The 27,088-nt window shown below is 41.7% G+C and overlaps 1 protein-coding gene across 2 annotated transcripts; it reads left to right on the forward strand.

Moving 5' to 3' along the window:
* The first annotated feature begins 7,493 nt into the window (after nt 1-7,493).
* Nucleotides 7,494-26,208, forward strand: LOC112264943 (hypermethylated in cancer 2 protein). 2 transcript variants are annotated; one of them, XM_024441862.2, is made up of 4 exons: nt 7,494-7,791; nt 22,237-22,448; nt 22,817-23,630; nt 24,699-26,207. In XM_024441862.2, the coding sequence occupies exons 2-4, from the start codon at nt 22,242-22,244 to the stop codon at nt 25,802-25,804; spliced, it is 2,127 nt and encodes a 708-aa protein (XP_024297630.1). In that variant the 5' UTR covers nt 7,494-7,791; nt 22,237-22,241; the 3' UTR covers nt 25,805-26,207. The 2 variants fall into 2 exon arrangements, with proteins under 2 accessions (XP_024297630.1, XP_024297631.1); XM_024441863.2 differs by lacking the exon at nt 7,494-7,791 and adding an exon at nt 7,850-8,626 and having other exon boundaries at nt 24,699-26,208.
* Nucleotides 26,209-27,088: the final 880 nt, after the last annotated feature.

Here is a 27,088-nt window from a genome sequence, read left to right on the forward strand (position 1 = left end):
CTTTCATTTGTTTTTCAACAGGACAATGACCCAACACACCTAAAGGTTGTGTAGGGGTTATTTGACCAAGAAGGAAATTGATGGAGTGCTGCATAAGATGACCTGGTCTCCATAATCACCAGACCTCAAACCAATTGAGGTTGTTTGGGATGAGTTCGACCACAGAGTGAAGGAAAAGCAGCCAACAAGTGCCCAGGTGAAGCTGGGTAAGAGAATGCCAAGGGTGTGCAAAGCTGTCATCAATGCAAAAGGTGGCTACTTTGAAGAATATCAAATATATTTTGATTTGATTAACACTTTTTGGGTTACTACATGATAACATATGTGTTATTTCCTAGTTTATGTCTTCACTATTATTCTACAATGTAGAAAATAGTACAAATAAAGAAAAACCCTTGAATGAGTAGATGTGTCAACTTTTGACTGGTACTTTTTAATTATGATCATATTTAGGTTGACAATAATTCTATTACACAATTTCTGATATATCACCTGCCTTACTTTTATTTTCCTGCATAAGTAAAAGCAGGAAATGCATCACCTATGCCTCTACTGCCATTCATTCCAATTTTATTTTACTATAATGACTGCCATTATCATCCCATTCTTGAACTTTGAGGGTTTATTACATACCCGCTCAAGAAATGTCATAGGACCTCTATGTATTAATAAATCCATCCACTCCACCTGTTGTATGTCTTCTAGATAATGCACAATCATCACGAAATGTACTAAACTTCAAAAGGTATTTATAATAGAATGTGATTGATTGTGATAGACTGTCTACAATGTACAGTGTTGTGATGATAAATCAAAAAATAAACCTCATTGAAGTGAAGATTGATCTTACCAGTTTTTATATTGAACTTTGAATTGTCTCACAAGAACTCACAAGAACGCGCAAACATTTAAAGCTAACTGCATCAGCAAAAGACCCATTCATTTAAGTATAACCTTTCCTGCGAACAGTACATGCAAATCTCACCAAATTCATAATAGATGTTGATAACTTCTCAAACCCCAACTTTACTTACATAGCCTTTCTCCTATACAGTTGGCACAAGTAATGTAGTGGAGGTTAAACACATGTAAATGCCTATCAATTGGAGTAAAATGCAAAATATTGGGAGCGTTACGTTACTCACTACAAACGACAATCACCGTTTACCCCCTCAAATATTTGTTTTGCCACTACTGCAGCTGGTACACACAGTCAGTATTGGGGTACTGAGGTGGGTTGAGCTGGTACTCAGGAAACGTCCCTAGATACTGGTGGCGTCCATGGATGTATGTTGCTGACTTCTCAGGGTGATTAGCATACCTGGCTGGAGTCCGTCTGTACTACCCTGCTCCACGTCCCAACCTGAAGAGGACATGTACAGTATATCCGGAAAGTATTTACACCCCTTGATTTTTCCACATTTTGTTACGTTACAGCCTTGGTTTAAAATGGATTATATTGTTTTTTTTTCTCTTCAATCTACACACAATACCCCATGATGACAAAGCGAAAATAGGTTTAGAAAATTAGGCACGTTTATTGAAAATAAAAAACAAATATCACATTTACCTTTGGCAGTGATTACAGCCTCGTGTCCTCTTGGCACACCTGTATTTGGGGAGTTTCTCCCATTCTCTGCAGATCCTCTCAAGCTCTGTCAGGTTGGATGGGGGAGCGTCGCTGCACAGCTATTTTCAGAACTCTCCAGAGATGTTCGATCGGGTTCAAGTCTGTGCTCTGGCTGGGCCACTCAAGGACATTCAGAGACTTGTCCCGAAACCACACCTGCGTTATGGTTGTGTGCTTAGGGTCATTGTCCTGTTGGAAGGAGAACCTTCTCCGCTCTGGAGCAGGTTTTCATCAAGGATCTCTGTACTTTGCTCCGTTCATCTTTCCCTTGATTCTGACTAGTCTCCCAGTCCCTGAAAAACATCCCCACAGCATGATGCTGCCACCACCATGCTTCACCGTAGGGATGGTGCCAGGTTTCCTCCAGATGTGACGCTTGGCATTTAGGCCAAAGAGTTCAATCTTGGTTTAATCAGATCAGAGAATCTTGTTTCTCAGTGTCTGAGAGTCTTTATGTGCCTTTCGGCAAACTCCAAGCGGACTGTCATGTGCCTTTCACTGAGGAGTTGTTTCCATATGGCCACTCTACCATAAAGGCCTGATTGGTGGAGTCCTGCAGAGATGGTTGTCCTTGTGGATGGTGTTCCCATCTCCACAGAGGAACCAGAGTGACCCATCAGGATCTTGGTCACCTCCCTGACCAAGGCCCTTCCCCAGATCTGTGCTTCGACACAATCCTGTCTCGGCACTCTTTGGACAATTCCTTTTACCTCATGGCTTGGTCAGGGAGGGGCCCACCTATGTGAGGGGATGTCGATTCTAGCATTTAAATTGAACCTTTATTTAACTAGGCAAGTCAGTTAAGAACACATTTTTATTTGCAATGACGAACTCCCGGGGAACTGTGGGTTAACTACGTTGTTCAGGGGCAGAACGACAGATTTTTACCTTGTCAGCTCAGGGATTCAATCCAGTAACTGGCCCAATGCTCTAACCACGAGGCTACCTGCCGCCCCTATGGGTACAGTGGTCTTCTTCAGCAGGTCCAGGATGGAGCCAAAAGGCACAAGAAAGAGGACTTTGACACTTACCATCTCAGATGGTTATTAAATTGTTTCTGTAGCTTGAAACAGATAAGATTAGCCTCCCTGCAACATTATTTTGTTGAAATATAATTCGGTTTGGACTCAACTTTTTTCTAACAATGAGTTAGACATGAGGAATCCAAAGAAATGTTGAAATGCCATCCACGGATCCCCCACCCCAACAACATGTATATAGTATCAGTTCTCTGTGGGCCGGGTTGGGTGTGATGGCTGTGAAGAGTAAAGGGGTGGGTGTGTGCATGTTTGGTTGGTGGGGTAGCCTACTGCTAGATACCATAATGATCATAGGAACATACCCTATAAATCTAGACCAGTGACAAGTGAATGTACAAAAAGAATAAAACAAAAATGTGGTTGAAAAGTTAATTTATTATGTACTGCCTATCAAGGTGTCAGTACTATATGGCATACTGTACAGTATATAAGCATATGATATGACCATATGATATGACCATAAGCGTAATGCAGACCATGTGTTGTAATCATATGGATTACACCACTGGTAGCCTAAATAAGGACATCTACAGTGGCCTTCTTTGATACCATTGATGTGCCTGGGACTGCAGTATAGACATTCAGCCAGTGGAGGCCGCTGATTGGCTGAATACCCAGGGCGCGAGGTGGTTGGAGTTGTCAACAAAGCAGCATGACAGAAATATGATGCCAAGTTTTCAAACTACCGGTAGTTTCTTAGAGAAGATATAAAAAGCGATCTGCATTTGAACAACAATACTTACAATACTTTTGTATGTCAAAACTGAATGACCACTGCTAAACTGTTTTGAACAGATTAGATTATACTATTTAGAATGAGCAGATAGCTCACGAAAGAACGAGGGCACCACGGAGAAAGAATGCAAAAAGCATGCAGATGCAATAAGTGAAAGCACATTATCTAACTGGCGATAGCTAGCTAGCTAACATCAGTGGTGTAAAGCACTTACGTAAAAATACTTTAAAGTACTAAGTACTTAAGTCGTTTTTGGGGGTATCTGTACTTTATTAATTATATTTTTGACAACTTTGACTTTTACTTCACTACATTCTTCAAGAAAATGATACAATAATATATTTTTTTTACCCATTTTTTCTCCCCAATTGGTAGTAGTTACAGTCTTGTCTCATCGCTGCAACTCCTGTACAGACTCAGGAGAGGCGAAGGTCGAGAGCCATGTATCTTCCGAAATGCCACCCAACCAAGCCGCACTGCTTCTTGACACAATGCACATCGAACCCGGAAGCCAGCCGCACCAATGTGTTGGAGGAAACACCGTACACCTGGCGACCTGGTCAGCGTGCACTGCGCCTGGGCCACCACAGGCGTCGCTAGTGCGCAATGAGACAAGGATATCCCTGTCGGACAAACCCTCCCTAACCCGGACGACACTGGACCAATTGTGTGCCGCCCCATGGGCCTCCCGATCGCGACCGGCTGCGACAGAGCCTGGGCTGGAACCCAGAATCTCTGGTGGCACAGCTAGAACTACGATGCAGTGCCTTAGACCACTGCGCCACCCGGAAGGTCCTTTGTGCTGCTATTTTTATTGACTTGGCCAAAGCTGTTTATACGGTAGACCATTCCATTCTTGTGGGCCGGCTAAGGAGTATTGGTGTCTCTGCGGGGTCTTTGGCCTGATTTTCTAACAACCTCTCTCAAAGAGTGCAGTGTATAAAGTCGGAACATCTACTGTCTCAGCCACTGCCTGTCACCAAGGGTGTACCCCAAGGCTTGATCCTAGGCCCCACACTCTTTTCAATTTACATTGACAACATAGCTCAGGCAGTAGGTAGCTCTCTCATCGATTTATATGCAGATGATACAGTCTTATATTCAGCTGGCCCCTCCCCGGATTTTGTGTTAAAGCTTTCTAAGTGTCCAACAAGCTTTCTCTGACCTTAACCTTGTTCTGAACTCCTCCAAAACAAAGGTCATGATTTCCACCTGTCTAATGTCCATTGCTTGTGTTTCTTGGCCCAAGCAAGTCTCTTCTAATTTGTGTCCTTTAGTAGTGTTTTTTTGTAGCAATTCAACCATGAAGGCCTGATTCACAGTTTCCTCTGAACAGTTGAAGCATTTATTTGGGCTGCAATCTGAGGTGCAGTTAACTCTAATAAACTTTTCCTCTGCAACAGAGGTAACTGGGTCTTTCTTTCCTGTGGCGATCCTCATGAGAGCCAGTTTCATCATAGCGCTTAATGCTTTTTACGACTGCTCTTGAAGAAACGTTCAATGTTCTTGAATTTTTCCGGATTGACTGACCTTCATGTCTTAAAGTAATGATTGACTGTCGTTTCCCTTTGCTTATTTGAGCTGTTCTGACGTAATATGGACTTGGTCTTTTACCAAATAGGACGATCTTCTGTATACCCCCCTACCTTGTCACAACACAACGGATTAGCTCGATTGCATTAAGAAGGAAATAAATTCTACAAATGAACTTTTAACAAGGCACACCTGTTAATTGAAATGCATTCTAGGTGACTAACCCATGAAGCTGGTTGAGAGAATGCCAAGAGTGTGCTGTCATCAGGGAAAAGGGTGGCTACTTTGAAGAATCTCAAATAGAAAATATATTTTTGATTTGTTTAACACTTTTTTGGTTATTTCATAGTTTGATGTCTTCACTATTATTTTACAATGTAGAACATAGTAAAATAAAGAAAAGCACTTGAATGAGTAGGTCTGTCCAAACTTTTGACTGGTACTGCATATACACAAAGATCTTTAAAAGGGATTACAAAATAAAGTTGTGGATTTATTTCCATTGTGGGCCTTATTTTTTATTTTCTCTGGTAAATTACAGTTTTTGGGGGCATCTGTACTTTACCATTTATATTTTTTGGCTACTTTTACTTTTACTTCACTACATTCCTAAATAAAATAATGTACTTTTTACTCCATACATTTTCCCCAACAGCCAAAAGTACTCGGTAAATTGTTGAATGCTTAGCAGGACAGGAAAATGGTTCAATTCACGCACTTATAAATGGAACATCCCTGGTCATCTGTACTGCCTCTGATCTGGTGGACTCACTAAACACACATGCTTAGTTTGTAAATTATCTCTGAGTGTTGGTGAGCCCCTGGCTATCCTTAAATAAATACAAAATATTAATAAAATGGTGCCGTCTAGTTTTAATCATAGTATAAGGAATTTGAAATGATGTATACTTTTACATTTGATATTTTAGCAATAACATTTACTTTTGATGATTAAGTATATTTAAAACCAAATACTTTTAGACTTTAACTCAAGTAGTATTTTAATGGGGCACTTTTACTTGAGTCATTTTCTTTTAAAGTATCTTTACTTTTACTCAAGTATGACAATTGAGTCCTTTTTCCACAACTGAGAAACCGCCAGAAGCTTCTATTTGATTCTATCTGGTCTCCTCTACCTTTCCTGGCTATAATGTTTTCTCTGGTTTTGAATCTGAATTTAGAGAACAGAATTTCAAAACTGAATCTGAATCTGTATCTGAGGAAGTTGAATATATGACATTTTGATAAACTTGAAATGATAGTTTGTAAACTTGATACAAAGACTATGAATGCAATATTTACGATATTGAAACTGAATATATAAATATTGAACTTGAATATTCAATTAAATAGGAATATAATTTTAAAACAACAATGCAATATTCATTCAATTCAGTTTGAAATGATAAAACACATGTTCATTTTTTGAATTTAATGATTACATTTGTGCAATAATTCAAAATTATGGAATTCAAATACAATTTCTGTTGGTATTGAAATTGCTCCACAGTAGCACCCAGGCACACCGCTCCCAGTTTACCTCACTACTCATAATGGGGAGTTTTAGCATACCTATGTTGGGATTGTTCTTGTTGTGTGTGACTCTGTGCAGGAATAAGAACTGTTAAGCGAGATGAGACTGCCATGTGTTCTGCTATTGTTCCCTTTCCCCTGACAATTGGAAATACATTGAAAATGATTGCAACTGCTCCAGATCTCATTGGGATCTGCTACACTATATGCCAAGAGGTCTGAATCTTCATGGCACAGGTGACAGTGTGATCACCCTTAGCAGGGTTGTTGGTTCATGCCACACCATGGAGCTGTTACCAACAATATCGCTACATTGGTAGTATAATCCCTGTAGTCTCTCTCAGGGCTTTGTTGTCAGTAAACACATTTACTGCAGGTGGCAGTGTCTTTATACCTGTTCAAACAACACCCTCCAGGTGGCAATATGCACCCTTTCAGTTTGCTTGCCAACTCATAGAAGAAGCAGAAGGAGAAAATGGACTACTTCAAAATGGAGATGGCCTCAATGGCACTTCCCATGCTCTCAGAGATGCCATAATGGGATATGCAATAAAGCAATGTCTATCTAAGTATATGGGTGGAACTCAAAGCACACAGTGTGCTGGTCCCTTTACCACAAGGTCATTGCTGTAGTGGTAAAAACAATAAGTGGGTAAATGCTGATCGCTGGTTGCGGTGGAAAAAGTAATGCTCCCTATACTTTCAATGAATTTTTCTGCAAAGTGAACTGCTTATGGTAATGAAAAAAGGGACAAGAATGTAGCAGCCAACCTTTTTATAGGGATATTCTAATTGTAAAATCATGAATAAAGGTTAAGTAGTCTGCATTCTTTTAAATGAAAATCATCAAGTCACAAGTATTCTTGTCTTTTTATTATGTTCATTGTGATGATAGGCCTAAACTCCTAATAAATAGATTAATAAATAGATAATTCATCACTAAAAGTGCCACGGCTATAATGACCATGCCTCTAATGATTATCAGCCTCTGATAATGGATGGATAGTTCTAGGAATCGGGTATATTGACAATAAATAAAGAGGGGTAGATAGCTGCCCAAACCTACATTATTTTAGTTCTGCGCTACTGTAACGACATGAGTTAGCAATGGTTGGAACTTGGTACATGACGGGCAGTCGCAGACAAGCTCTACACTCCCACCCTACACCCACTTGACATGATGGAACTGTGTCGAGTTGAGTGTGCGTTACCAAACGAGAAGGACTGAGTGATTGAACAACGCTGCAAAGAATGTGCTTTAGCTGAAATCACTGGCATATGTTGAAGACTCGTTTCGCGTTTGGAGAACCTGATAAGAGGTAATTAGCTAACTGAAGCTAATAGAATTGCACACATTTTTGTTTCATGCTAACTTGGCTAGCCTAACTAGCTAGCCACTGACTACGAGTTGAGTGCACTGGGTTGAATGGACTAGATAAACAATTATTGGTCTTGCTAATGTTCACTGTTCCTGGCTATATTAGACTGACAATGCATTTGCGCACGGTTAGGGCTGCGAAGATTACGGTTGGGCCGTTCAACCCTTTCTGGTTGTAGCTAGCTAGCTAATGTAGCTAGATAATGTTAACAAGCTAGCTAGCCACACCACAGATAGAACCAAATGTTTCACCGGTTGTATAAATCTGAAGCATCCGGTTGGCGTTTCCATTCCACTCACCACCAGATGGTGATGAGAGCACGCCCAGCGGCCGACAGTGGGGGAAGATGGAGCGAAATGGTTCCCAGAACTCTGGGTCGTTTTAGGGGCCTGGCCCACCCTACCTTACCTCCTTGCCCGTCCAAATCAAATATTGAAATATTGTTCATTTGTTTGACCGAGACGCGCACCGACAGAAAGACGTATCCGGGCGAGCGAAACAGCGCCCCTCTGTCTCAATATTTGTAGACCATGTATCTGATGCTGTCTGGATCAAAAGAGTATGACATGACACTATTTCCGGCCATACAGCTTCAGATACATGGGCTACATATAGAGGGGCGTTGTTTCGCTCCCTCGGCGTCGATAATTACCAAGTCTCAAAGTGAAAGCGAAATATCGTGATCTGATGGTCCCATATATCCAGTGGAAACGTCCTAAAAAAACAGCTGTCTGTCCGGAGCTCACTGGCCCAGGAAACTGAGGGCACAGAATAGGTTAGTTGATACAATGTTGCAAGTGAAGCTGTAGCTAGCGAACTTGCAGTGAGGATTTGATAGTATGGTTACCTGCACACAAAAATGTGATGATTGTGGAGTCATATTAATTTAATATAGTTCGATAAAAATGTTTACATGCTTTGCAAGAACGATTCCCCTAAAAATCCCTTTTACATGGAAACATCTGAAATCAGGCTACCTGATGGCACTCTGATAAATGCAGAAAATTGCCAATCAAAATAAACATTCTACCACAGCAAACATGTTATTTTTGGGAAGCATGTTTGATTCTGAGTTCAGACATGTAAAGTTTGCATGTGAACACTACTTCTAATACACATTACAATCAGTTGTTTCAAATTCACGTCACTCACACTAAGAGGCGGGCTTCTCAGTGAGCAAAACCTGGTTGAAAATAATTCAATATGGCAACTTTTTATGCCTTATTCAGGTCGCAAACTGGTTGAAAAATTATGTTTTTTCAATGTTTTTTTACTGACCAGAATATGGTTTATTTTCTGACCGCCATAAGTAGCCTACTTTTAAAAATAATGTTTTACCTTTATTTAACTAGGCAAGTCAATTAAGAACGCATTCTTATTTTCAATGACTGCCTAGGAACAGTGGGTTAATTGCCTTGTTCAGGGGCAGAACGACAGATTTGTACCTTGCCAGCTCGGGGATTTGAACTTGCAACCTTTCGTTTACTAGTCCAACGCTCCCCAACGCTCTCAAGGTCATAGTTAAGACTTTGTCATAAACTGGTAATAACCCCCTGAGTACAGCTTATTACCTACACTCAACCTTTTGGTTTCCATGTTGAACCTTCTGTGGAAAGGGTCCTATATAGAACCCAAAAGAGTTCTCCTATGGGGACAGCTGAATAACCCTTTTAGGTTCTACCTTTTGTAAAAAAAGTATTGCAGAGGATAAAGTTGGATATTGCAGACATTGTTCATTACATTTCTATTTGTTTTCATAGTCCCCAATTAAAGTTAATCAGCAATATATTCTTACATTTAAAGTAGATCAAGCAATCACAATTTTCCGCACATCTGCATACAGTAATTGTTTCATAATGCATAGAAATACTGGGAGTATATAAAGACCCATTGTTTTATTTGATGAATGATCCATTAGAGTGGTGTGATGGGGTAGATCCTCATCAGGGAACTCTGACCACAGCTGGCCATCTAGAGCGCAGTGGCCCTCTTGAAGAGTCGTGTGATGGATCAGATCTGCTGCGGAGAAAATCAGCGCATTACAACTTCATCAATTAGAGATTTTATAAGCAAACTAGTAAGGAGATTCTTGAAGAAACTTTGTGGACTCAGCTGACTAAAAGTATTTCCATGGTACTAGTTGAGTTTTGTGGCAGCTTAGAAATGTCTTTAAAAAAGAGCAACTTGCTCCTATACATACTTTGCGTCCTTCTCCAACATGACTTAGGGGCACATTTCGGGAATTTCCAGAGGGCCCGCAACACATCAACCTCCTGAGTTTTTTGGCTTGTCATGACACTGTAAGCCTAAAAAATGTCAAATAAAAAGATGATTGGCATCATGTGGGCATGCAGGACATTAGACATAACGGTAACGCACAGTAAAATATCTTTAACAGTCAGAATCTACAGTACTAAGAGTGATAGCAACAGCATGTTTGCTCCCCTGTCCCTTCATATTGAAGTGGTACATTAATTCATTGGTCATCAATCTGAAACATTTTAAGAGGATATCAAAATTAGACAGTTGGATAATGGAAATGTTTTGCTTAATACATGTTGTAATTCAAACAACTTTTTATAAACACACCGCTCCATAATCCTGAGGACATTGTTCCTGTCAGAGGTTTCCCAATTGAGGACAGTTTGGCAGTCTTAAAAAAAGAAAGTTAAATGCAAAAATTCAAGTACGTACACAACCGTTCAAAGGTTTTTGGATCACTTAGAAATGTCCTTGTTTTTGAAAGAAAAGCACATTTTTTTGTCCATTAAAATAACATCAAATTGACCAGAAATATAGTGTAGACATTGTTAATGTTGTAAATGACTATTGTAGCAAGAAACGGCAGATTTTTTATGGAATATCAACATATGCGTGCAGAGGCCCGTTATCAGAAACCATCACTTCTGTGTTCCAATTGCACGTTGTATTAGCTATTTTATTTATATATTTTTTATTTAAACTTTATTTAACTAGTCAAGTCAGTTAAGAACACATTCTTATTTACAATGATGGCCTAGCAACAGTGGGTTAACTGCCTTGTTAACTGCCCAGATTTTTACCCTGACAGCTCAGGGATTTGATCTTGCAACCTTTCGGTGACTGGCCCGATGCTCTAACCATTAGGCTACCTGCCGTTCTGAGTTGATCATTTTAAAAGGCTAATTGATCATTAGAAAACCCTTTTGCAATTATGTTAGCACAGCTGAAAACTGTTCTTCTGGTTAAAGAAGGAATAAAACTGGACTTCTTTCGACTAGTTGAGTATCTGGATCATCAGCATTTGTGGGTTCCATTACAAGCTCAAAATGGCCAGAAACAAATAACTTTCTTCTGAAACTCGTCAGTCTATTCTTGTTCTGAGCAATTCCATGTGAGAAATTGAGAATTTGCCAAGAAACTGAAGATCTCGTACAACGCTGTGTACAACTCCTTTCACAGAACATCGCAAACTGACTCTAACCAGAATAGAAAGAGGAGTGGGAGGCCCCGGTGCACAACTGAGCAAGAGGACCAGTACATTAGAGTGTCTAGTTTGAGAAACAGACGCCTCACAAGTCCTCAACTGGAAGCTTCATTAAATAGTACCCGCAAAACACCAGTCTCAATGTCAACAGTGAAGAGGCGACTCCGGGATGCTGTTCCAATGTGCCATTGGAACACATGAGTGATGGTTGCTGATAATGGGCCTCTGTACGCCTATGTAGGTATTCCATTAAAATCCACCGTTTCCAGCTACAATAGTCATTTACAACATGTCTACAATGTCTACACTGTATTTCTGATCAATTTGCTGTTATTTTAATGAGCAAAAAATGTGCTTTTCTTTCAAAAACAAGGACATTTCTAAGTGACCCCAAACTTTTGAACAGTAGTGTGTAAAGAGACAATAAAATATGATATTGTTCAGAAGTTGTCCCGTCATACCATTGCTGCAACAAACAGTGCTAGAAATGGGTGTAATTGGCAAATCTCTTCCTCTTCTCTGCAACTGCACACGTGTTTGATTGAGCAACAGGGAGTATGAACAAGAGAGAATTTGAGAAACTTTACATGACTGTGGCAGAATGTGGAACGTGGCAGAATAGGACATTGGTAACTGCTGTAGAGGCATCATATCATTGACATATTTCAGGAAATGTAAAGACAGAGACTAATCATTATTAACAATTACCTAAGGTCTTCACTAAGTTAGACTTAGCCTAGCAAGTACATTGACTATGTTGCCCCTCAGCAATCTGGCAGTTAGGCAGACAGACAGAGAGAGAGAGCCCATTCTTCAAGGCAAAACTGCTCCATGCTCCTTCAAGTTGGATGGGTTCCACTGGTGTACAGCAATCTTTAATATTTGACTAGGCCATTCCAAGGCATTTAAATGTTTCCCCTTACAACACTCGAGTGTTGCTTTAGCAGTTTGTCCTGCTGGAAGTTGAACCTCCACCCCAGTCTCAAATCTCTGGAAGACTAAAACAGGTTTCCCTCAAGAATTTCCCTGTATTTAGTGCCATCATTCAATTCTGACCAGTTTCACAGTCCCTGCCGATGAAAAACATCCCCACAGCATGATGCTGCCACCACCATACTTTGCTGTGGGGATGGTATTCTCAGGGTGATGAGAGGTGTTGGGTTTGCGCCAGACAGTGTTTTCCTTGATGGCCAAAAAGCTTGATTTTAGTCTCATCTGACTAGAGTATGTTTGGGGAGTCTCCCACATGCCTTTTGGGGAACACCAAATGTGTTGGCTTATTTTTTCTTTAAGCAATGGCTTTTTTTGGCCACTCTTCCGTAAAGCCCAGCTCTGTGGGGTGTACATCTTAAAGTGGTCCTATGGACGGATACTCCAATCTCCGCTGTGGAGCTTTGTAGCTTAGCTTGACACTTAGATTGCACACAGGTGGACTTTATTTAACTAATTATGTGACTTCTGAGGGTAATTGGTTGCACAATATCTTATTTAGGGGCTTCATAGCAAAGGGGGTGAATACATATGCACGCACCAGTTTTCAGGTAATTTTGTTTTTGAATTTTTTTGAAATAAGTAGTTTTTTTTCATTTCACTTCACCAATTTGGAACATTTTGTGTATGTCCATTACATGACATCCAAATAAAAATCAATTTAAATTACAGGTTGTAATGCAACAAAATAGGAAAAACACCAAGGGTGATGAATACTTTTGCAAGGCACTGTTTGTCTACTGCCGTCACCTGCCGTCACCTTCTATGATGGCATTAAAAATATTTAATTGCTTTAGCTGGAACTGATATGCCTACCTCTTTATTTAGCTACTGAAATGAATATACAATTACTGCACACATTGTTATTTGCTTTAAACCTCTAAGGAAAAATATAATAGTCATATTTTCCGGGTCAATTTCAGGTGCAATCATTTTAGAATAATTATTGATGGAAATAAATTTGATAAAAATAGGGTTTTGTAAATCCTAGTGGATTGTATTCGGATATTGAAATAAAATACATGGGCGTACGTGTTGTTTGTTAAATAATATTTTTTCATTTCACTTCACCAATTTGGAATATTTTGTGTATGTCCATTACATGATAGAGGTCACCCCGGAGAGAGAGGTCTTGAGCAGATGAGCTCCCACATTTTTCAGCATGTTTTTAAAAATAGATAGATTTAGAGTTAGATTATCTTAGATTTTTTGGGATGGACATACACAGGATGCTACCCTAAACAACAACCTTCATTCCAAATCGAAACAGCAAACCTACAACCTGATTTTGGATGGAATTATTTGGAATGCTTCCTACACTCAATGCTCCCTACACTGTTGAAGCTTTTGAGCCCAATAAATGGCAGGCTACCCCACCCAGATCCAGAGGCTTTGAAGCCGCCTCCTGCTGTTCAAAGACCATCCACTGGCATTTTCTACAAGAAATCTGCCTTCAGAAATAAAAACTTCTCCCAAGTGGTTGATGCCTACTTGTGCATTTTGCTATTTGCCTCATGACTCTTGCATGCTTTGTTGACTAAGAGCTTTCTTAGTCACAGTTTTTCTGAGCTATTAGTCGGCGGACCAGAACATAAAATAATAGCAGCTCAATTTATAGACCTACAGTCGTGGCCAAAAGTTTTGAGAATGACACAAATATTAATTTCCACAAAGTCTGCTGCTTCAGTGTCTTTAGATATTTTTGTCAGATGTTACTATGGAATACTGAAGTATAATTACAAGCATTTCATAAGTGTCAAAGGCTTTTATTGACAATTACATGAAGTTGATGCAAAGAGTCAATATTTGCAGTGTTGACCCTTCTTTTTCAAGACCTCTGCAATCTGCCCTGGCATGCTGTCTATTAACTTCTGGGCCACATCCTGACTGATGGCAGCCCATTCTTGCATAATCAATGCTTGGAGTTTGTCAGAATTTGTGTGGTTTTGTTTGTCCACCCGCCTCTTGAGGATTGACCACAAGTTCTCAATGGGATTAAGGTCTGGGGGGTTTCCTGGCCATGGACCCAAAATATTGATGTTTTGTTCCCCGAGCCACTTAGTTATCACTTTTTCCTTATGGCAAGGTGCTCCATCATGCCGGAAAAGGCATTGTTTGTCACCAAACTGTTCCTGGATGGTTGAGAGGAGTAGTTCTCGGGGGATGTGTTGGTACCATTCTTTATTCATGGCTGTGTTTTTAGGCAAAATTGTGAGTGAGCCCACTCCCTTGGCTGAGATGCAACCCCACACATGAATGGTCTCAGGATGCTTTACTGTTGGCATGACACAGGACTGATGGTAGCGCTCACCTTGTCTTCTCCGGACAAGCTTTTTTCCGGATGCCCCAAACAATCGGAAAGGGGATTCATCAGAGAAAATGACTTTACCCCAGTCCTCAGCATCCAATCTCTGTACCTTTTGCAGAATATCAGTCTGTCCCTGATGTTTTTCCTGGAGAAGTGGCTTCTTTGCTGCCCTTCTTGACACCAGGCCATTCTCCAAAAGTCTTTGCCTCACTGTGCGTGCAGATGCACTCACATCTGCCTGCTGCCTTTCCTGAGCAAGCTCTGTACTGGTGGTGCCCTGATCCCGCAGCTGAATCAACTTTAGGAGACGGTCCTGGTCTTTCTTGGGCGCCCTGAAGCCTTCGTCACAACAGTTGAACCACTCTCCTTGAAGTTCTTGATTATCTGATAAATGGTGGATTTAGGTGCAATCTTACTGGCAGCAATATCTTTGCCTGTGAAGCCCTTTTTGTGCAAAGCAATGATGACGGCACGTGTTTCCTTGCAGGTAACCGCGGTTGACAGAGGAAGAACAATGATTCCAAACACCACCCTCCTTTTGAAGCTTCCTGTCTGTTATTCGAACTCAATCAGCATGACAGAGTGATCTCCAGCCTTGTCCTCGTCAACACTCACACCTGTGTTAAAGAGGGAATGGTCCTTTTGTGGCAGGGCTGAAATGCAGTGGAAATGTTTGGGGGGGGGTTTAGTTCATTGCATGGCAAAGAGGAACTTTGCAATTAATTGCAATTCATCTGATCACTCTTCGTAACATTCTGGAGTATATGCAAATTTCCATCATACAAACTGAGGCAGCAGACTGTGAAAATGTATATTTGTGTCATTCTCAAAACCTTTGGCCACGACTGTACTATGCCGTGCCTTGATTGTATTACTGTTGATGATATCTGGAAATGGCTCATCAACTGTTGCTCGCCCCAATTCTGACTTGTGCTCTGATATCTGCTTCACTGATTTCTGCTCCCGTAAAAGCCTGTGTTTTCTGAATGTTAACACTAGAAGCTTATTACCTAAAATGGATCAATTGAAAGTGTGGGTTTACAGCTCCAATCCAGGTGTGTTGGTCATTACTGAGACGTGGTTAAGGACGAGTGTTTTGAATACTGATGTTAACCTTTCTGGTCTTTTTGGCAAGACAGCTCTTCCAAAGGTGGGGGAGTGGCGATCTTTACCAAGGATCGCCTTCAGTGCTCGATTGTCTCCACCAAGTCTGTCCCCAAACAATTTGATTTGCCGGTTTTAAGTATTAAACTTTCAAATAGCTCTTTGGTGTCTGTTGCTGGGTACTATCGTCCTCCATCAGCACCAGCCTGTACCCTACCCTAAGCTCTCCCCTGGCCCCTTACACAAGTCTGAATTTGTCCTGCTAGGTAACCTAAACTGGGACATGCTTAAACCACCTGACCAAGTGCTAAAGCAATGGAACTCCCTAAATCTTTTTAATCTCAGATTATTACCAATCCCACAAGGTATGACTCCAAACACCCAGAAAAGGCTACTCTTCTCGATGTTATCCTCACAAATAATCCTGATATGTATCAGTCTGGTGTTTTCTGTAATGACCTTAGTGATCAATGTTTTACAGCCTGTGTTCGTAATGGCTGCTCAGGGAAATAACCTGTCCTGATTTGTCATAGACGCTTGCCAAAAAACTTTAATGAGGAAGCCTTCCTTCATGAACTGGTCTCTGAAAGATGGTATAGAATCAGCTTGATCCCCACCTTCTTTTTTGATATTTTGAGTGATATTGTCAACAAACACACCTCATAAAGAAAATGAGAATTAAAACAGGTTCTGCCCCTGGTTCGACCGTGATCTTGCAGAGTTACTCCACCTCAAGAATTGCATTTGGCGAAAGGCTCGGGCACACGCATACTCAGGCTGACTTGCTCTCGTTCAGGCAAATGAGACATAAGTGCACTCAGGCTATCCGGAAGGCCAAAGTTAGTTACTTTAAGGAGCAGTTCTCTCTCTGTGGGTCTAACCCCAAGAAGTTCTGGAAAAAGGTTAAAGACCTGGAGAATAAACCCTCCTTCTCATAGATGCCCATGTCCCTTAAAGTTGATGATGTGGTTGTTACTGACAAGAAGCACATGGCTGAGCTCTTTAATCACCACTTCATTAAGTCAGGATTCCTATTTGACTCAGCCATGCCTCATTGCCCATCCAACATTTCCTCATCTCCCACCCCTTTAATGTGATTATCCCCAATGCTTCTCCCTCTTTTTTCTCCTGCCCCGCTACAAAGTTTCTCCCTGCAGTCTGTCACTGAGTCCGAGGTCCTCGAGGAGCTCCTGAGACTTGACCCCCAAAAAACATCTGGATCAGATGGTTTAGACCCTTTCTTCTCTAAGGTTGCTGCCCCTATCATCGCCAAGCCTATCGCTGACCTTTTTAACCTGTCTCTCCTCTCTGGGGAGGTTCCCATTGCTTGGAAGGCAGCCACGGTTTGTCCTTTATTTAAAGGGGGAGATCAAGCGGATCCTATCCTAACTGTTATAGGCCTATTTTTATTTTGTCCTGTTTATCAAAAGTGTTGGGAAAAACTTGTCAATAATGAACTGACTGGCTTTCTTGATGTCTATAGTATTCTCTGTGGTATGCAATCTGGTTTCCTTTCAGGTTATGGATAAAACTGCAATCTTAAAGGTCCTCAATGATGTCACCATTGCACTTGATTCTAAGCAATGTTGCGCTGCTATTTTTACTGACTTGGCCAAAGCTTTTGATACGGTAGACCATTCCATCTTGTGGGCCCGCTAAAGAATATTGGTGTCTCTCAGGGGTCTTTGGCCGGGTTTGCTAACTACCTCTCTCAACGAGTGCAGTGTATAAAGTCAGAAAATCTGCTGTCTCAGCCACTGCCTGTCACCAAGGGAGTAACCCAAGGCTCAATCTTAGGCCCCACGCTCTTCTCAATTTACATCAACAACATAGCTCAGGCAGTAGGAAGCTCTCTCATCCATTTATATGCAGATGATACAGTCTTATACTCAGCCTGCCCCTCCCCGGATTTGTTTTAAATGCTCTACAACAAAGCTTTCTTAGTGTCCAACAAGCTTTCTCTATGCTTTACCTTGTTCTGAACACCTCCAAAACAAAGGTCATGTGGTTTGGTAAGAAGAATGCCCCTCTCCCAACAGGTGTGATTACTACCTCTGAGGGTTTAGAGCTTGAGGTAGTCACCTCATACAAGTATTTGGGAGTATGGCTAGACAGTACACTGTCCTTCTCTCAGCGCATATCAAAGCTGCAGGCTAAAGTTAAATCTAGACTTGGTTTCCTCTATCTAAATAGCTCCACTTTCACCCCAGCTGCCAAACCCTGATTCAGATGACCATCCTACCCATGCTAGATTACTGAGACATCATTTATAGATCAGCAGGTAAGGGTGCTCTTGAGCAGCTAGATGTTCTTTACCATTTGCCACCAATGGTCCTTATAGGATACATCACTGCACTCTATACTCCTCTGTGTACCTGTCGCAAGACCCACTGGTTGATGCTTATTCATAAAACCCTCTTAGGCCTCAATCCACCCTATCTGAGATATCTACTGCAGCCCTCATCCTCCACATACAACACCCGTTCTGCCAGTCACATTCTGTTAACTTCTTGGATATAGGGGGCACTCTTTTAATTTATGGATTAAAAAACGTGCCCGTTTTAAGCGCAATATTTTGTCACGAAAAGATGCTCGACTATGCATATAATTGGCAGCTTTGGAAAGAAAACACTCTAAGGTTTCCAAAACTGCAAAGATATTATCTGTGAGTGCCACAGAACTCATGCTACAGGCGAAACCAAGATGAAACTTCAACCAGGAAATGGGCAGAATTTTTGAAGCTCTGTTTTCCATTGTCTCCTTATATGGCTGTGAATGCGCCGGGAATGAGCCTGCCCTTTCTATCGTTTCTCCAAGGTGTCTGCAGCATTGTGACGTATTTGTAGGCATATCATTGGAAGATTGTCCATAAGAGACTACATTTACCAGGGGTCCGCCCGGTGTCCTTTGTCTAAATTGGTGCGTAATCTACAAACTGCACGCAGTCATCCAGTGATTGAGAGGAGAGAGGAGGCTTTCAACGAACGATATATCATGAAGAGATATGTGAAAAACACCTTGAGGATTGATTCTAAACAACGTTTACCATGTTTCAGTCGATATTATGGAGTTAATTTGGAAAAAAGTTAGGCGTTTTGAAGACTGAATTTTCGGGTTTTTTTGGTAGCCAAACGTGACGCACCAAACGGAGCAATTTCTCCTAAACAAATCATCTTTCAGGAACAACTGAGCATTTGCTATCTAACTGAGAGTCTCCTCATTGAAAACATCTGAAGTTCTTCAAAGGTAAATTATTTTATTTGAATGATTTTCTGGTTTTTGTGAAAATGTTGCCTGCTAATGCTAATGCTAAATGCTACGCTAGCTGCGCTAGCTGTTACACAAATGCTTGTTTTGCTATGGTTGAGAAGCATATTTTGAAAATCTGAGATGACAGTGTTGTTAACAAAAGGCTAAGCTTGAGAGCTAGCATATTAATTTCATTTCATTTGCGATTTTCATGAATAGTTAACGTTGCGTTATGGGAATGAGCTTGAGGCTGTATTCACGATCCCGGATCCGGGATGGCTCGACGCAAGAAATTAAAGGTTCCCAAAGCACACATCCCTGGGTCGCACGTCTTTTCAGTTCGCTGCAGCTAACAACTGGAACTTGCTGCAACAAACACTCAAACTGTACAGTTTCATCTCAATCTCTTCATTCAGACTCAATCATGGACACTTACTGGCAGTTGTGGCTGCTTTGCGTGATGTATTGTTGTCTCTAGCTTCTTGCCCTTTGTGCTGTTGTCTGTGCCCAATAATGTTTGTACCATGTATTGTGCTGCTACCATGTTGTTGTCATGTTGTGTTGCTACCATGCTGTGTTATGTGTTGCCGACTTGCTATGTTGTTGTCTTAGGTCTGTCTTTATGTAGTGTTTGTTTCTCTTGTGCCTATAAATTAGATCATCAACTAAGTAAAACATATAGGCCTAAAGCCGACAAGTAAAAACAGAAAATATCCTGAAGAAAATGTGGGTCTTAAAATTACATGAATCTCTCTACTCCACCTGTCTGCCTCCCTTTCTATCGGTTTTGACTTGAGCTATTGCTAGTGAAGTGCAACATTTAGTACGTTTACATGTACACTAATAATTCAATATTAAACGGATTATAGCAGTAAACAGATTATGCAATAGTCATGTAAACTACTTATTCTGCTTATCTTACTCAGCGTAAGGTCAAAATGGAAGGAATTAATTATACGCTGATTAAATCACCTGGTTTTCTGAGCTATCTTTCTAATTATTAGGACATGTAAACACCTTAATCGGTGTTCCAGCAGCGTTGTTCTGTGCATGTGCTAGCACCGGCCGAGCAGCACAGTTGTCATACGACGAGATAAATACGTCTTTTACTGGTTGAAATCTGGTCGGGACATCATATAACCAGATCACAACCAGATTAAGATGTCTTCTTTATAAAGTCTTTTTGGCGTCATTTAAAATACGTCTAATTTTGGTTGATATCTGGTTTTTGGTTGGAATCTGGTTAAATTACTGACCAGTTATCTAAATGCTTCTCAATTAATAGAAACCAATCTATATAAACATGTGCATAGTGTTTGTGGGCCATGCACCCATTGCATTATACAGTGGGGCAAAAAAGTATTTAGTCAGCCACCAATTGTGCAAGTTATCCCACTTAAAAAGATGAGAGAGGCCTGTAATTTTCATCGTAGGTACACTTCAACTATGACAGACAAAATAAGAAAAAAAATCCAGAAAAATCACATTGTAGGATTTTTAATTAATTTATTTGCAAATTATGGTGGAAAATAAGTATTTGGTCAATAACAAAAGTTTATCTCAATACTTTGTTATATACCCTTTGTTGGCAATGACAGATGTCAAATGTTTTCTGTGTCTTCACAAGGTTTTCATTCCTCCATGCAGATCTCCTCTAAAGCAGTGATGTTTTGGGGCTGTTGCTGGGCAACACGGACTTTCAACTCCCTCCAAAGATTTTCTATGGGGTTGAGCTCTGGAGACTGGCTAGGCCACTCCAGGACCTTGAAATGCTTCTTACGAAGCCACTCCTTCGTTGCCCGGGCGGTGTGTTTGGGATCATTGTCATGCTGAAAGACCCAGCCACGGTTCATCTCCAATGCCCTTGCTGATGGAATGAGGTTTTCACTCAAAATCTCACGATACATGGCATCATTCATTCTTTCCTTTACACGGATCAGTCGGCCTGGTCCCTTTGCAGAAAAACAGCCCCAAAGCATGATGTTTCCACCCCCATGCTTCACAGTAGGTATACTGTTCTTTGGATGCAACTCAGCATTCTTTGTCCTCCAAACATGACGAGTTAAGTTTTTACCAAAAACTTATATTTTGGTTTCATCTGACCATATGACATTCTCCCAATCTTCTTCTGGATCATCCAAACTTGGTAGTTAGCGAGCTCAGAGTGTCGCTCCCGCATGCTGTGTACCGCAGTTTTCCTAGGACTAGCTAGCTAGCACATAATGTCCTTTGCTCCCGCCAGCCGAACACCTGCCCTCGCCGTCGTTAACAAAACTGCAGGAAAACAATGCCCGACAGAAGGAGACGAAGGACACTGTCTACCGTTGTCACCCTCACCTCTTTTTCTTCTGTGGGGTTTATTGGCGGATGGCAACCAACGGGAACCTACTGTACTGGAGTGCCCCCACCTCTCGCCTGTCCTAGGTTAAAAATGGACCAATAGAAGTATAAAGAGGGGTTCCTGCAGATGCAGGAATGCCAACATGCAGGAACACCCCGAATTCCAGGCCGCAATTGCACCCTTCTCCATTGAAATTGAAATTTAAAATGGTGTTCGAACCTAATTTTCAGAGTAAATAACTCACGGACACTAAAGAAGCTTTACCAAGTTGAATTATTCCCAAAGAGTTGTTACAGCTGTAATTCAGACAAATGACATTTCACACAAGCACTGATATTTAACCCTTTCTCCTAGGTTGAGTCTCCAACTCCTCAACTGAACAGCCAATGCATCTCTGTTGCTCGACCTTAGTGATATCTGTTCTTCCTCACTTCATCTAACCTGACCTCTACCCCATAGTGCTTACTCCTCCCCAACTCAAGGCTGTCATGGTTATTGATACCAGACTGTGTGTCTTCTCCTCCCAGAGGATCCCTCCCATAAGATCCCTGAGGGTTAACAGTAACATATCCTGACATAATGTAAACGTTATACATGACCCTCTCTCCCTCAGTGACATTGTTAGTTTCTAAGATCTCCACCTGTCTCCCCTTATGAATGCCTGCCACATGTAATCGCTTCCCTGCACTCAACACATTCCAAGCTTAGTTGCACACACTTATATACCTTCCTCCTATAACCCTTCTGGTGTAGACCCTCTAAACCTTAGCATTCCATTAGTGACATGAATAAGTAGATTTCACATTCTCAAAACCCAACAAGGGTAGGGGTTCAGGTTATGGTTTAGGGACATCCCAAGGATCCACAGATAGCACTAACCGTAAATGCTAGCTAGCTAACAGGATTATATTCTTCTTTATTCTTGAGGCACAATGGATCAGGACTGCATTGTCTCTGGTGCTCCTGCTGGTCCGGTCGTCCAAGTATGCTTCCCCAGTGTGCGTGCAGCAGTTTTGGACAGCCTGAATGGACAGCGGGAGGAGGGCCGGCTCTGTGACCTCTCCATCCAGGTGCAGGGACAGGTGTTCAGGGCCCACCGCTGTGTGCTGGCTGCCTCCTCGCCATACTTTCACGATCAGGTCTGTCTGTGTTTATGAGCGTGTGTACTAGTAGTCTCTCTGTACGTTAACAGCATAGGCTAACTCCGCCTTTTCCTCTATGTGACTAGCCTATGTCTCTCTGAAGAGGACCCTCCCCTGAAATGTTTTCTTGGTACCCCTTTTGGTACCCCTTTTCGAAGGTACCAAGAGAGTCCGTTATTGATCCCAAAGATAGGCTAGTCACTGCAGTTGCCTAGGTCTGGGTTTCCGTGACTAGTGTATTAGAGAGAGACGTCTGTCTTTGCCTGTCTCTACACAATAGTAGTTTGTGTCTTTGCTCTGTCATGTGCATTGTTGTCTGGAAAAATAGCTTCGAAATCCTAGGTTTTTTTCATTACTTTCACCAGGTGTTGCTGAAGAATGTGACGACAGTGTCTCTGCCCTCTGTCATGGACCCTGTGGCCTTTGAGAGTGTCCTGAGTTCAGCCTACACCGGCCGACTGAGCATAGTGCGTGATGACATTGTCAACTATGTAACGGTAGCCAGCTTTCTCCAGATGTGGCATATTGTTGACAAATGCACAGAGATCCTGAAGAGACCCCGACCCCCAACAGAATGCAACCCTGTGGATGTTGCAGCTGCCACACGCCATGGTGCCTCCTCAAGGCAGCAGTCCCCAAGCAGCACCGAGTGCCTATACATGGAGAGAGAGGGGAAAGAGAAGGAGACGAGGACCTATGGCCAGGTGCAGAATGCTCTGCCGCCATTGGCCACGTGGAGGAGGCCCCATCAGTTCCCCAGGTGGGGCCACCCCAGGCCCTCACCCCAGCCAGCCATGTCCATGCCTGTCCAGCACCTAGCTGACTCACAGCTGGACTCCCACCCTGCTGGGGAGAGTGACTACTCCAGCTGTGAGGAGGTGTGGATGTCCAGCCACAGCAAAGCCAGCCCCCTAAGCCATCATGATGGGAGAGGACTGGACCATAACCACACCAGGCACGGGGGATTTCCTGGTGAGGCATTGAAACTGAGAGCTAGACAGAGACAGAGGGCAGCACCACCAAGTGCTGAGAAGCTGCATGGCAGGGATAGAGGAAGTGGCTATGGGGAAGATCCTCAGGAGAAGAAGGGGACTGAAAGAGTAATTGAAGCAAGTGAAGGAATGGGAAAAGAGTTGGAAGAGGAGAAGAGGGAGGGTCCTGAGCTGAGAGGACACTCTGGTAAGTAGTCCTAGAATGTGAAATGTAAACAGGACTTGGACATTGATGTGTTTATAAAGTGTTTATATTTGTATATATATATATATTTTAAAATATACAGTGTGTGTATGTGTGTGTAATATATATATATACTAGAAGTTGGAAGTTTACATACACCTTAGCCAAATACATTTAAACTCTTTTTTCACAATTCCTGACATTTAATCCCTGTACAAATTCCTTGTCTTAGGTCAGTTAGGATCACCACTTTATTTTAAGAATGTGAAATGTCAGAATAATAGTAGAGAGAATGTTTTATTTATTTCATCACATTCCCAGTGGGTCAGAAGTTTACATGCACTCAATCTTGGATTAGCTAACACAACGTGACATTGGAACACAGGAGTGATGGTTGCTGATAATGGGCCTCTGTACACCTATGTAGATATTCCATAAAAAAATCTGCCGTTTCCAGCTACAATAGTCATTTACAACATTAACCATGTCTAAACTGTAGTTCTGATCAAATTGATGTTATTTTAATGGGGAAAAAATGAGCTTTTCTTTCAAAAACAAGGACATTTCTAAGTGACCCCAAACTATTTAATGTTAGTGTATATATATATATATTCTTTATAAGTTATATTCTTCAATAATCATTGGGTAACATATCATTCTTTTATAAGTCATGCATTTATAAGACATACCCCATCAGAAGCCAAAATATAACCTTGTTTTACTGCAATGTTTGTACACAAAGTAATGTAAACAAAGACTATATAGCCTCAAAACATGGTTACAACTATATTTTTGATATCATGGATGGTCAGTCCTTGCATCCATAGCTCTGTATGTTTTTGAGAGTGGCTACATTTATCTAGCCCCATCCCTTAGCTTTTTACTGAAACCGGGGGTGGGGATTCGCATTGTTATTGTTTCTACTGCTGATTGTCTCTTTAAACATGTGTCTCATATTTACGAGAGGATAAGCACTTATCTGTGATAAGCACACCTCCCAGTGCCTTAAATACACTATCTTTATATATTTCTCTATGTCCATTGTACATCACTCTGTTTGTATTTCTCCAGTGGACTTCCACTCTAGTGTACACCAAGGTGAGGAGGGAGGACAGCCAGAGGGGAAAAAGACCTCAGGGGAGCTACAGAAGAAAGAGGAGAGACAGTTGGGGAGAAGTTCAGCCCTGACTTCTCCCCATGCGGAGGAACCAGATGAGGTGATTCCTGGACCCTCCTGCTTAGCTTCTACACCCTCTACCCAAAAGCAGTGGCAGGCGAGTCCCTGGTCTCAGCAAGTAGCTAGGCCGCAACCTGGAGAAGAAGACTACAGAAGAGAAGACGACGAGGGGGAAGTGGACTTTGACCGATTTGCAGATGATGCCTTTGGAAGGGAAACCTATGATGAGATTGAGGATGGCACCGGACAAGTTTCTCAGAGACCCTTAGTACCTACCTCTCCTGATGACAGTGACTTTATCCTGGGGGCCCCAGGGTTGAACTGGCCCAATGGGGCAAACATGACCCATGGTGGTGGTACCCCAACCTCCACCTCCAGCTGCCACCTGTCCCCATCTCCTGCTCCATTCCCCCCTTCCTCCTCACCCCCCATCCCATCTTCCTCCTCTTCCATCTCCCTTGCCGGGGCTCCTTACACAGGAAAAGTGCACTTCTGCCACTGTGGGAAGGCCTACACCCTGAAGAGTATGCGTGACCGCCACGTCAAGATGCAGCATCTCAACCTGCGGCCCTTTGCCTGCCCCGTGTGCGCCAAGAGCTTCAAGATGAAGCACCACCTGACCAAGCACCTGAAGACTCACGGCGGGCTGCGGCCCTATGAGTGTGGCCTGTGTGGGAAGAAGGTCATCTGGAGGGATAGTTTCCTGCGCCACCAGGCACGCTGTGAGAGACTGGCCGAAAGCTACGATGGAGCCGCTGCCAGTAGTAACACCACAGCGGCTGCTGACATGGACGATGGTTATGCCTATGGGTTCAAGGAGGGGGAGGTTTTTTTTTCACAGGGCGGTCAGGTGAAAGTGGAGCAGGCAGACTGTCAGGGGGAGGCGGAGTCTGGGATGAGTGCTTTGTTAACGGGTGGGGTTGGGGCTGAATTAGGCTCTCAGTCAAGGACTGTGGTTAGTCACAGCTTTAAGGAGGAAGCCAGCAACAGGTTTAGCTGAAGCTAAAAGGAAGGAGGATGGTGAAATATTGTGTAATATAGGGCCCGCAGCACTTGAAAGTGGTATTAGGTAAGGTGATAATTATGTTCATCATGGTCCATGTGTAAACCATTAACTCAGATCAATGTTGATACGCCTGTTTGAACAACTTGTATGAGGGAGATTTCTGCGTTATTTATTTAAAGGACTATCCCATCATGTCATTTGATATCTCGAGAGATAGGGAAGAAACATGTAATTTGCTCAATGTGAATCATGTGGTTTTAAAAGTTTGAAGTGTGATGTGAGCACCAGTGAGTGTGTATATTTTGCATATGATTTTGTATACGAGATCTTCAGTTTCTTGCCAATTTCTCTCATGGAATTGCCTTCATTTCTCAGAACAAGAATAGACTGACGAGTTTCAGTAGAAAGTGCTTTGTTTCTGGCCATTTTGAGCCTGTAGTCGAACCCACACATGCTGATGCTCCAGATTCTCAGTCCGAAGAAGGCCAGTTTTATTGCTTCTTTAATCAGATCAACAGTTTTCAGCTGTGCTAACATAATTGCAAAAGGGTTTTCTAATGATTAATTAGCCTTTTAAAATGATACACTTGGATTAGCTAACACAACGTGCCATTGAAACACTGGAGTGATGGTTGCTGATAATGGGCCTCTGTACGCCTATGTAGATATTCCATAAAAAATCTGCCATTTCCAGCTACAATAGTCATTTAAAACATTAACAATATCTACACTGTATTTCTGATCAATTTGATGTTGTGTTAATGGACAAAAATGTTGCTTTTCTTTCAAAAACAAGGACATTTCTAAGTGACCCCAAAGTTTTGATCGGTAGTGTATGTATACAGTACCAGGCAAGATTTTAGACAAACCTACTCAATCAAGGGTTTTTCTTTGTTTGTACTATTTTCTACATTGTAGAATAATAGTGAAGATATCACTATGAAATAACACATATGGAACCATGTAGTAACCAAAAAAGTGTTGAACTCTTCAAGAGTGTGTAAAGCTGTCATCAAGGCAAAGGGTGGCTACTTTGATTAATCTCAAATATAAAATATATTTTGATTAGTTTTTAGGTTAATATGTGATTTCTTGTGTGTTATTTCATAGTTTTGACGTCTTCACTATTCTACAATGTAGAAAATTGTAAAAAATAAATTGATACCCTTGAATGAGTAGGTGTGTCTAAAATCTTGCCTGGAACTGTATTTTATATATATATATATATATATATATATATATGTGTGTTTTTTATCTAGTTGGATAAACACTCCAAAC

This window comes from Oncorhynchus tshawytscha, linkage group LG13, assembly GCF_018296145.1.
Source record: "Oncorhynchus tshawytscha isolate Ot180627B linkage group LG13, Otsh_v2.0, whole genome shotgun sequence".
In the NCBI taxonomy this organism is placed as follows: domain Eukaryota; kingdom Metazoa; phylum Chordata; class Actinopteri; order Salmoniformes; family Salmonidae; genus Oncorhynchus; species Oncorhynchus tshawytscha.